The 13,383-nt window shown below is 37.0% G+C and overlaps 1 protein-coding gene across 2 annotated transcripts in view; it reads right to left on the bottom strand.

Annotated features, from left to right (window-relative positions):
• gnai2b (guanine nucleotide binding protein (G protein), alpha inhibiting activity polypeptide 2b) overlaps positions 1 to 13,383 on the bottom strand; it is a 53,992-nt gene that overhangs the window by 9,956 nt on the left and 30,653 nt on the right. For both annotated transcript variants that reach the window (XM_031301496.2, XM_031301497.2), the window contains exons 2-4: positions 8,821 to 8,863; positions 5,039 to 5,180; positions 1,526 to 1,686 (exon numbers count right to left, since the gene is read on the bottom strand). In XM_031301496.2, the coding sequence (XP_031157356.1) occupies positions 1,526 to 1,686; positions 5,039 to 5,180; positions 8,821 to 8,863 (346 nt within the window). The remainder of the gene's footprint in view (positions 1 to 1,525; positions 1,687 to 5,038; positions 5,181 to 8,820; positions 8,864 to 13,383) is intronic.

Raw genomic sequence — 13,383 nt, 5'->3', positions numbered from 1 at the left:
TGTCTATGTGAGACCACTGAGGGATTACCACTAGACTCAGAGTACTATATACTAGCCTTATTGGGAGGATTGAAATGGCAATATGCATATTATTTACTGATTTTCTCCAATTTAGTAAAATTTGATGCATGAAAAAAACATTTATTTTTATTTAATACAAAATTCCGAGGTGATCAACATGGGTTCAAATCAATAAATATATATATAAATATATATATATATATATATATATATATATATATATATATATATATATATATATAGTATGCAAAATGCAACACAGAGAGAAAAAGATTTACACAAAGGAAAAGGGCGGTAGGTTGTCTCCTTTCAGTCTATCAAGTTGGCTGCATTTCTTTCAATTTCCCTCTCTTTTATTTCTCAATTAACAACTCTTGTCTTCCTTTCTCACTCTCCCTCTATCCGTCTTCACCATGCTTGACACAACCTGCTCCTCTTACGCAAGCATTACATCATCCAAGGCCAGCTGGGAGCTTTAGTGGCCCAGCCAACCTTCGCTTCACAGGCATAAAGAGATATATATTCACCATTTCACTTGTAAAGATCTCAATATTTATGTGTTTCATGTCCACATAATTATACTAATTAATGAGCTGACAAACCCTAAAAACATAATAAATGATTAAACAAAAATGGTTTTCTGTCTCATCAGAGCAGCCATTAATAAAACAAATATATATATATATTTTTTTTTTTTTACATTAATATAGCACTGCCACAAAATGAATCAACTTCTTCTAAATAAACAAAGGGGTGCCAACTAAATTGTTTTTCATCCCTCAAGACAAACTATTCTGTCATCTGCTTATTAGGTTACAATTTTTAATAATCAAACCCAGAGAGGTAGCAATACTCACTAAATGGAAGTTATTGGACTATCTTTCCAGTCTTGATAGCTCCCTAGAGAAGTTAAAGACAGGTTTTTCACTGCAGCACATATGAGAGAGGCTGAAAGGACTGCACCATTGGATCCATCGTAACACCAAGACAACAACATCCCTAATGGCAGGAATATAAAACACCCCTTTATATTACATCAACATAAAATGAATAAAATATAAAAAACACCAAAACCTTTCTCACTGTCACTTTCTTCAGCTGTTTTATAATCTTTTTAAAATAACATTTAAGTGCATTGTTTCAGCTGCAAAACTATTTTCTAATATAAATATCAAACAGGTATGCAGGATGAAAAAAGAGCATATTTGACAGGTAGCCACATTTACATTTATAGTGGTGAAACACAGAGTCGGTGTATGCAGGAGCAGATTGCTTGATGATTGATGTACAAGTAGAAGAGGATATGTAGCATCAACGTTGATAATGACAGCCTGAATGTTATAAAACTGAGTAGTGTATTAAAAATCATAGATTTAAGCAAGCCGGCACAAGGCTGGAAGATATTTCTGTATTAAAGTGGAGTTATTTTAGAAAAAAGCATAAACATGTATTTTATTCCTAAGTGGCATCCCAGTTTAAAATGTACATACAAATTCACACTCACTATGCTGCAGAATCGTTGAGTTGGTACTCTCGCGACCGTGCAAAGCAACTCTGTATGCCTCTGTCACCCCACAAACGCCTCATCACGTTGGACAGATCATCAGGAAAGATGCCCTGTTCTTCAGCAGCTGCAGACAGGGCGAAGAGCTGCTGGGCATCGTCCTGCAGTGGGCAATAAGGACAGGATAGCTGCAATGAGAGCATCACTGCCAAAACACATGGAAACTGTTACATCATCTTTATCCGCCATCTTTATCCACTGTATAGATTTGTGTATGGATGTAAACAATAATAATGCATAATTAAAGGATGGGTCGATGTTTCTATAAATCTATCTTAATGCAACACTTACATACCAATATGTACATTGAAGGGGAAACTTTGGATGAAATCCACTTCATTTTTCTAACATAAGACATCATATTAGCTTTGGCACTAATTTTAAATGCATTTTTGTAGTGGCACTTCTATAAGAAGGGATCTTTTTGCAGCCACTATAGACAGGAGAAACAGCTACAGGGACCAATAACTCTTCTACTTCCACCAGGCAGACTAAAAACAAATTTAAAACCTCTCCTTTAAGGACACAATAATAGTAAGTTTTGATATGGCAACATGGGCACTATTAAAACATCAAGTGAACTAAAAGAAAATCCTTAAACTATGGAAACATAAAACAGTAAACATAAAATGAGTGAATAGTAATCTACATTAGAGCAAAGCTGTTAGACGGAGTGAAGAATGACAAAGCAAATACAACCCCTCAAGAATGGTCAACAGACAGTGAAAAATCTTCTCAGCTATTTGTCTTTAGATATATAATGCTAAATAAAGGAGGGCAGTGTCTCCGAACTAGTGCCAAGGAAGCAAAGGTTATGATTGTAACAATATAATGTGATGAGGATAACACTGACACCTAAGCTGATGCCAGCCAATATTGGCTGAGCACATTTAAGATAAATTGGTGTGACTCAAGGTAACAGCATACAGGGCTGCTATAACATGCCTGCTGCTGTTTGCCATCATGCTTGTTTCATTCAATACTCCCATCTTCCTGTTGGCATGAAATCAGCTATCTTCTCCGAGCTTTATTCACAATTAGTGATATGATAAAATACAAAGAGCAATAATGAATCCCTGGTCAGTATCTAGCTGCGGGATAGGATGTTTCTTTGTCACCAATGATTCTGAATAGATAGATAGATAGACAGATAGATAAATAGATAGATAGATAGATAGATAGATACTTTCTTTATTGATCCCCAAGGGGAAATTCAAGGTCCCAGTAGCTTAAGACATCAGACACAACATTCACATACATCACAAACAGGATGATAAAAAAGCAAACCCACATGAATAGCAATATGTATGCAGTCTTCATTAAAATAAAGGAATGATTAACAATGAAGACTACATTTCACAATTTCTACTGTGTGGGTGTGTTTGTCACATTTGAGGAGAAATGAATCTGTCTCAACCTGCTTCCCTGTCATGCAGCGAATACATCTACGCTCCTTTTGTGGGTAGCCATGTTTTTATATTTTTAATGGATTTTCTTCAGCTGATTGACTTTTACCTCATTCTTGGTGAACATCAATCACCACTTACTATTCTTTATTGTGAGGAAAATAATAGTTCAGTTTACAGATTTCTTTTGTGCCTGCATTCTGCATATCAACAAACTAACTGACTAATATATAGCCATTTGACAGATCTGTCAGAGGAAAAAAGAAAAGTCCATCCATCGGGCTCTAATGACCACAGCAGAGTCCTCAATCCTTTTATTACATCTTCCGTTACAGCACACATACGCTGGCATCACAGCAAAATAACGCTGACACGCACTCCTTCAGCCACTGTTAGATCTCACTGACAACTTGCTCACAGGCTGATAAGTGTTCACAGGGTGCAGTAGACTGGATCTCTGCCTGAAGCTGTGACTTGTTGATGTTGATGATGGTGGTGTGTGTGTCTGTGTGTACAGGGTGTCTGTCTGTATCTACTGTATGTGTTTCTGTATAAGGGTTCATTGAATGTGCTGATGAGGTTCTGTGTGTGTTAATTATTATTTCCATTGTTGATTAATGAAATTGTTTTGATTAATTGATTAACCCTTATATCTATACAATGTCACAAATAATCACAAATGACATCCAAGGTTCCTTTAAATGTACAGTATCATTATATAAAACATACAATAATGATATATCTATTCTATTAAGGAGTAAAAGAAAAGCTGAAAAACCTCACATCAGAGAAACTGAAACCAGTAAATGTTTTAAAATGATGCAAATTGACCGCTTGCTGAGCCCTGACCCCATTAGTTACTGTTGCCTGTCAAGCTTTCCATTCTTATAAGGCAACACAGTTTGCAATACTAATGGTAAATAATGGTATATTTAAACCTCAATATTCGTAGTAATTTGTAGTAAAATCCAAAGCTTGGCCTGACTTGCCTAGTTACTGTAGAGTTGCTAAGCTATGATTGGACAGTTGCTGTTCAGGGGATTTAGTGAACAGTCAATTGAAGGTAACGATGTAATGTTAGTCCAGACAAAAAAGAGAGACATGCAAACTAGACACAAAATGATGAATCAGTTATTAAAAAACTAAATTCTTCTTTTTACAGGTAGTAGCCTTCAAAACAAGGAATTAATTTGTGTCATTGCTGAGACTGTAGAAAGCACCTGGCAAACTAAATGTGCGGTTAAAATGTGTCTTGTCAGAACTTTTGAACAAATCCAATCCCCAAAACAGCTCTCAGTGCCACTGCAGCTGCTGGCATTAACCACACTTGCAGCCAATTCTTTCTTTGACTATTACTTTAAGGAGCGAGCAGATCAAAGTTGAAGAAGGTGAAGTTTGTAAGACAAGGACCAATTTCCTGCAGGTTACAAGGATGGAGCCAAGAAGCATTACACTGTGTTCTAATTTCTAGTTACAGCAATTCTACAGCTGAAAAAGGGCTGCTGTAAGATAAATGTTGAAAATCACTTTCCAACATTTGACATTGCACAGCTTACTGGTGTTGACTGAACATGAATTGCTAAGAGGAGGCGTGATTTATGAAGCAGACCTGTTTTCCCAGAGGCATCACAGCCTTGAAATAATCTTTGTTCACCAGGTTATAATGTAATATGGATAAGTGAAGGAGTAAAATGTTTGTTTTAGAGATAATGGACAGTGGACACAACAGTTTGTCTTCCATTATTATTATGAGACATAAAAATGAAAGGGACACAGTATGTTGTAGAAACAAAGACACACTCTTGTGATTTCAGTTCTGGGCAAGCATAAGTCTTAAGGACTACACCAGGTATACAACTGCAAGATGCTGTTGATAAAACAGGCTTTGTTTGTTGTGGCCTGAGGGAGATCCTGATCTGTCCACAGTTAGTAAGGTAACTGAATTCTTCATTCTCACACAATGATGATTTTCTTCAGGCTGGTCAGCCTTCTGCTCTCACAAAGAATACAAAGTGTTTTTAAGCATTTGTGTGCTTGTGTGTCTTACCAATCTGCCAGGGTTGCTGTAGTCTATCTTGAGACTGGCCATGGCTTTAACAATGGCCATAATAGACTGGATGGTGTTACTATAAACCACTGCTCGGTACTGCTTGCACTCATCTTCTGAGTAGCCATCTTCATGGATGATCCTAAGAATTAAAACACATGCAACATTTATTAAAGTGTACACTAAAGGATAGGTTCGCAGATTTGTCAAGTCTTTCCTGTGTGATTTAAAACACTAACACTCAGTAAAGCTGAGGGCAACTGCAGTGTTGGGTTACAATCATCTGTGGGGTCATCACTAAGAGAAGCACCATTCACATATGTGGTCACTTGATCCTTTGTTAAAGTAAAATCATTGATTATAGCAGCTTTAAAATGGAAATTATTATTATTATTATTATTATTATTATTATTATTATTATTATTATTATTATTATTATTATAAGTGGGTAGCCATTTTTGCCATATTCAAATTAGGGTTTCACAGCACTAATAACTGATTAATAACTGATTATCAGTGAGAATATTTCAGCATCAATACATCAATTATTAAGTTGAACATGAAAAACACATTCTGTTATAAATTAAGTAATACATGAACAGTAATTGGGTGTCGAAAGGCGAAATATTTTGAAGCTGAAAAGCAGTTTTTTTCTGTCTGCGTACAATTGCTACTTTGTCTACCAAGAAGCATATACTGTACACTCTGCGTTACAGTTATCATGTCAGAATGCTGTGTATGATGATCCAGTGAAACTGCCTCAACTCTGCAGCATCCAGTTGATGCAGTATCCTGAGTTTACTTCTTGCAATATTATTACTCAGAACCTGAGAGCGAGGGAACTAAGTGTCTGTGCATCCTATCAGATGCAATCATCCAGACTTCATCAGGCTGCAGAGGGAAGTGAGAGAGAGCATACTGAGATGACCCCACATTAATTCTGAGGTCAACCTGCCTACTGCTTTTAAGTTGATGCAAATTATAATGTACAGTAGCAATTTAGCAAACAAAGAGTTGCCTAGTTTTTAAACTGCTTTATGAAAACAGTTTTCCTAACTTCCTCTCCTTTAATGTCCTGTTTACACAGGGTACACTAAAACAAATACCTTGGTGGAGTTTTATCCAACTGAGTGCAGTTACTGCTTTAGGAATCAAGGCAAAAAAAACACCCAAAGCCTCCCATTGAGATAAATGTTTACTAGGAAGAGATATTTCTCAAATAAAAACAAAACATATCTATAAAGAAGTTATAAACAAAATATCTACATATGTTATGGTAATGTGTTACTGTTCAAAACATTTGTGCTGTGACAAAAGTTTGTATTCAGCCCGACCGGCCGTACTCTATATAATAGGGGTTCTGTCAGATCGCCTAATCAACATGATAATACGTTGATATCTGTAGCTTTTGCTTTTGCCAAAAAGAAGATTTTTTTCTTTTCTTTCCTTTTTATTTTATTTAGTTTTTTAGGTTGTCGTCGTTGGGGAATTTTTATGGACTGTTTGAGTACCATAGATTTTGCACCGCTGTTGCTTGCTTGCTAGTTCGTTTTGAATGTTCACGAACACACACACACACACACACACACACACACACACACACACACACACACACATATATATATATATATATATATATATATATATATATATATATATATATATATATATATATATATATATATATATATATACACACACACACACAGTGAGGAAAATAAGTATTTGAACACCCTGCTATTTTGCAAGTTCTCCCACTTAGAAATCATGGAGGGGTCTGAAATTGTCATCGTAGGTGCATGTCCACTGTGAGAGACATAATCTAAAAAAAAAAATCCAGAAATCACAATGTATGATTTTTTAACTATTTATTTGTATGATACAGCTGCAAATAAGTATTTGAACACCTGTCTATCAGCGAGAATTCTGACCCTCAAAGACCTGTTAGTCTGCCTTTAAAATGTCCACCTCCACTCCATTTATTATCCTAAATTAGATGCACCTGTTTGAGGTCGTTAGCTGCATAAAGACACCTGTCCACCCCATACAATCAGTAAGAATCCAACTACTAACATGGCCAAGACCAAAGAGCTGTCCAAAGACACTAGAGACAAAATTGTACACCTCCACAAGGCTGGAAAGGGCTACGGGGAAATTGCCAAGCAGCTTGGTGAAAAAAGGTCCACTGTTGGAGCAATCATTAGAAAATGGAAGAAGCTAAACATGACTGTCAATCTCCCTCGGACTGGGGCTCCATGCAAGATCTCACCTCGTGGGGTGTCAATGATCCTAAGAAAGGTGAGAAATCAGCCCAGAACTACACGGGAGGAGCTGGTCAATGACCTGAAAAGAGCTGGGACCACCGTTTCCAAGGTTACTGTTGGTAATACACTAAGACGTCATGGTTTGAAATCATGCATGGCACGGAAGGTTCCCCTGCTTAAACCAGCACATGTCAAGGCCCGTCTTAAGTTTGCCAATGACCATTTGGATGATCCAGAGGAGTCATGGGAGAAAGTCATGTGGTCAGATGAGACCAAAATAGAACTTTTTGGTCATAATTCCACTAACCGTGTTTGGAGGAAGAAGAATGATGAGTACCATCCCAAGAACACCATCCCTACTGTGAAGCATGGGGGTGGTAGCATCATGCTTTGGGGGTGTTTTTCTGCACATGGGACAGGGCGACTGCACTGTATTAAGGAGAGGATGACCGGGGCCATGTATTGCGAGATTTTGGGGAACAACCTCCTTCCCTCTGTTAGAGCATTGAAGATGGGTCGAGGCAGGGTCTTCCAACATGACAATGACCCGAAGCACACAGCCAGGATAACCAAGGAGTGGCTCTGTAAGAAGCATATCAAGGTTCTGGCGTGGCCTAGCCAGTCTCCAGACCTAAACCCAATAGAGAATCTTTGGAGGGAGCTCAAACTCCGTGTTTCTCAGCGACAGCCCAGAAACCTGACTGATCTAGAGAAGATCTGTGTGGAGGAGTGGGCCAAAATCCCTCCTGCAGTGTGTGCAAACCTGGTGAAAAACTACAGGAAACGTTTGACCTCTGTAATTGCAAACAAAGGCTACTGTACCAAATATTAACATTGATTTTCTCAGGTGTTCAAATACTTATTTGCAGCTGTATCATACAAATAGTTAAAAAACCATACATTGTGATTTGTGGATTTTTTTTTTTTAGATTATGTCTCTCACAGTGGACATGCACCTACGATGACAATTTCAGACCCCTCCATGATTTCTAAGTGGGAGAACTTGCAAAATAGCAGGGTGTTCAAATACTTATTTTTCCTCACTGTATATATATATATATATATATATATATATATATATATATATATATATATATATATATATATATATATATATATATATATATATATATATATATATATATATGTGTGTCTGAGACAAACGCAGAAGATAAGATCAGTGAGGTATGGCAACTTTAACAGTGAGAAGAGAGTCATCAGGTGGAAGCGTGGTAAAGTTTGCTCTTATTAGCCAGCTTGTCAAACACACATCAGGATTTAAAAGTTTATCTACAGCTGAAACATTTTCTTACAGTCCAAGCAAAAGGGAACAACAGAAACACAAGTTGACATAATATTTGTTCTTCTTTCGTGAAACAAGTATTACTACAGTTGTACCAAGGCACCATTATTTCATAGTTGAAACACTTATTTCAAGGTGGAGAATACATCTTTGGGTGAAACTGAAAAAGACAAATATAAAGAAAAAGTAAGACAAAGATTGGTTTTGTAACTTACTTCATCTGCTTTACAATGGTGCTCTTCCCAGATTCCCCAGCGCCTGTTGGAAAATTAAAAGATTAGTTATTTCAAGTGCCTGTTGTCTTTGTAAGTGGAACAGGGTTGAACTTTGGGTATGCCATCTCTGCTTTGAAAACATGAGTGACCTAGTGATGTCCAACCACTAACATCACATTTTGACCTGTGGGTTGTCTGGTTTATTTATGTTTCAATTTCTGACAACATGATGTACAGACATGCATTAAAAAAAAACTATTCATTTCAATGTTGTTTCACTGTGATAGAAGAAGGGTGTAGGGATGGTTTATTTATTTTTTTAAGGTTTAATGCTTCATGGTAGGAATACTTGTCTCAACTTATGCTAAGTACATGATGAAAGAAAGATCCTTTAAAGGTGGCTTTGCATGTTTTAATCTAGTAAGTACACATTTCATATATTTTCCAAAGCATACCATAGATGTATATAATGATTTTTTTTCCTCCAGGCAGAAACTGGTTTCTATTCACATCAGTGAGCTCTGAAAATCAACTTGCAGACACTTGAGGTAGGAAATCAATCACTGTGAACTATTCACAACCTATATAGCTTTGTCAGAGTTATCATCTCTGTTATCTAATCTCTGAAATGTAAAGGTACTTTGTGCAGTTTTTGTCCACTGCTAGAGCTATGATCAATGTTTTTACGAGTTCGTCCCCATTTTGCTTGCTTGTGTTTTGACACTATTCCGCTGATTTCACAGTTGGTGGCGTTAACACCACAAATGCAAGGAAGACTGCAAGCTAGCAAACATGGTTGTTCACAATATAAGCTTTGAATTTAAAAAGCAAACAATTTTATTATGTGGAAGGAAATGCATTGGTCGACCTTGTTTAGTCAACCTATTTTGGTGGGTTACACAGAATGTAAACACACCACAGGGCACTAGGGCTGCAGCTATCGATTATTTTAGTAATCGAGTATTCTACCGATTATTCCATCGATTAATCGAGTAATCGGATAAGAAATACTTATTTCTTACTTACTTATATACTTATTATTGAAGAGCAATAATAAACAATAGTTTGGTTAAATTTTCGGAAAAAGCTACATTTTTGTTGCCTACATTGCTTACAATATCATCTCTCAAAAAACTAAACATATGAAGTGCATTTAAGTGCCATATTACATTGTAAAATTTTTAAAGAAAACATTTTCTGAAATGACATCAACCTCACACTAAGGCATACATTACATAAACATTACCTTAAGCTGTGCAACTTAACTTTCAGAACTACAAGTTTCATCCTGTGACTGATCTTTATATAGGCCTATATGTAAATATATGTATATGTAAATATTAATTATACTCAATCTATTTTCATTTATATATTTGATTACAATGCTACACAGCTCTGTTACACTTATGCTAGTAGATCATTGATCAGCTGTTTCTCCGTGAAGAGAGAGAGTGAGAGAAAATGGTGCGCAACAATCAGGTGTTTCTCCGACGGGATAGCCAACAAGTCGGCTCTTTAGATCAAATTGTGGTCACTGCTACGTATTTTCTTGTCTTTGTTTTTGCTAGTTGTTGTGTTTGGTGTAGTTTCATTGTCCGTGCAGCTCCGTGATTTACTTTTGTTGGGTCCGCTTCGTGGAATGGATGAGAAATGTCTTCTGTTGAGATGCTGAAGCATTGACGTCGTGCTATTATTGTGATAAGCTAGTTCGTTTTTTCAGTAGACCAGTCGTTTAGTCCAGAGTTTTCGTTTTAATTACGTTTGAACTGATTCCAAACTTTGGACACTTTCTGTCGTTTTCTCCAGCCTGTCTCTTCTGTTAGCCCCTCACTATTTACGCTCTGACATGTGTCGCCAGCAGACTGAGCAGCGTCTGGTGTGCGACAATAATAATGATCCATGTGGAAACACCGTCCGTCAGCAATACAACGTTGGTAACATTGATTTAACGAAGCTTCGAGACAAATAATTTTGCATTGAGGATTTTTTGTAATCGAATTATTCGAGGAATCGTTTCAGCCCTACAGGGCACCTTTACTTTTTATAGTGTCAGGACATAAACTGCAATCAACAGAAACCTGAAATGAACAATCAGTTTAAAATAATCTAGGAATTGATACAATTTTGAAAAATGGTGGTGGAAAATATTTACAGTCATGAGCTGAAATCAGTAGTATGGATGGAAGACACCTAAAGGGTAAGAAAAGTCCTAGTTCTGTGGATTAAAAATAAAGAATTAAAGATAGATTACTGTAAGAATGAAAACCTTAAGAGGATTAGAACTGAGACAACCAAGTCATTTGTTTTCTGTGTCAGACAGTAGATAAGTAATCATGCACATAAACAGTTTTTGGTTCTTTGCAAATAATAGTGTAAACAATTGATATCTTATTGAAATGAATGAGTCTGAGTCTTTTGGCATGTCCCTTGTGTTGTCCGGACCATGCCACCATGCACTGTCCTGTCAGACCACCTGACCCAGCCCTGCCAACAAACATTAGCCCAGCCCAAGGCTGACGGAGCAAGTGGGACCAGCAGTGCTGTCAGCACTCATCATATTCACACACATCCAACACTTTTCTGAGTGAGAGGGAGGAACGCAGGGGAAAGGCAGGGGTGTAAAAGCAATGTCTGGGGCTGCATTCACTGTCATATGAATGAAGGCAGAGAGGTAGCTGACAAGAAGTAGAGCAACCCAACACACACAAAACAAACATTTAATTTAATACAAATAATGAATAATATATGGATATTTATTATTTCTGGTAAACGTTTCAGGGTCATTTTCACCTTCTCTCTTTAATCCTTTTTTATTCACAATTTATACCTGAGTGAATCCTGATGCAGAAAGGTTTTAATCCTATTTAAAGATCCATCCATCCATCCATCTTCTTCCGCTTATCCGGTAACGGGTCGCGGGGGTAGCAGCTCCAGCAGGGGACCCCAAACTTCCTTCTTATTTAAAGATAATCAAGATTAAATTATGTAACTAGGCTGGTGCTTCTATTCATTCTCCATTCTATCTCTAGGAACACAAACCTTTATCACAGCTGGTAAAGTATCTTCTTTTAGACTGCAATCTACTTCCATCTGTAACATCAAAGTTTCCTTTTATGGGATAAATATGAACAAATAATATGAAAACAGGCTCAGATTTATAGGCGCTTGTTTAAAAAAAAAAAGTCCTGTAAAGTGTGTAGTGGAAAGTGGACGCTCTGCACACACAGATGCATAAAAAGGTCACCTTCCTGACTCCAGAATAAAACTCATCCATTAATATTTCAAGCTCCAAAGGGGAGGTGAACACTTGAGCAGCAGCAAAAAAAAGGAGGCACCCTCATTCTTTATGCTCAAGGAGTTTAAGGAGAAACGGCCAGTGTTGTGCTGCTTCTTTGGAAAACCTTTGAATTGACTTTTGATTTTACAGTATCAGGTCATCTTGTTGCAGCAGCAAGAGGGCAATAAACTGTGCTATACAAACTTACTATTTTTATTCATCTTCATTGCAGAATTGATCATAAATCATGATTACTGTTTTAATTAGCTCTCTTTCTCTGTGTTAACATGAAAAACAAAAAAAATATATATTAGAGCTTAGCCGTTTTTTTAGGCACATACTGATATTTGGGAGTTTAGATAAAAATATATGAGCCAATATGTCTATAACATATAACACGGCACGGTGCATGTTCTCCCCGTGTTTGAGTGGCTTTCCTCCAGGTGTTCTGGTTTTCTCCCACCATAAAGACATGCATGCTAACTCCTGCCACTGTACCTTGACTAGGTACTGTAGCAACAACTGTAGTGGTCCCTAGGTGCTGCCCACTGCTCCTAATTAGTTTGGATGGGTTAAATGCAGAAAACAAATTTCACTGCACATTGTATGATTGTGTGTGTGACAAATAAAGATTTCTTCTAGCAAACACATAATATAAACATTTTTGAAAAGGGTTAGGATACCTTGTGGCCAAGATATGTACTGGGTGGGACATGTTATAGCAGAACAGGACTAAGAGTCTACAAGAAGACTAGCAGCTCTATGATACTGTATTCGTGCACTAGTGGTGCTTTGAGCTAATGCTGACATTAGTTTGCTAACATGCTCATAATGACAGTGCTGATGTTTAGTAGGTATAATGTTCACCATGATCACCATCTTACAGTAGTTTAGCATCTTGGCATACTAACATCTATAAGCACACAAGGTATAGCTGAGGCTGATGGGGATGTCGTTGGTTTTAAAAGTGTGTAGTCATAAATGGCGCTAGATGAAAAATTAAGGGATCGCCAAAGTTGTGAAAATTAAACATGAATGTCTGTACCACATTTTAATGGCAATCCATCAAATAGTTGTTGAGATATTTCAGTCTGGACCAAAGTGGTGGACCGACCAACACTGTGTGGCTGAAAACTATAATCAACAATAATGCAAATTTAATGAGGTAGTGTGTTGTCAGCAAGTCAGTAATATGAACATTAAATATTCAGTACTGCAGAACTTTATTAGCTACTTACTGGACAAAACTATACAAAGTGTGATAAGAGCTGAGCCATAAATCCAAA

The sequence above is a fragment of the Sander lucioperca genome, chromosome 6, assembly GCF_008315115.2.
Source record: "Sander lucioperca isolate FBNREF2018 chromosome 6, SLUC_FBN_1.2, whole genome shotgun sequence".
In the NCBI taxonomy this organism is placed as follows: domain Eukaryota; kingdom Metazoa; phylum Chordata; class Actinopteri; order Perciformes; family Percidae; genus Sander; species Sander lucioperca.
Note: the sequence above shows the minus strand (reverse complement) of the source record. Positions and strands in the feature narration are given on the sequence as shown.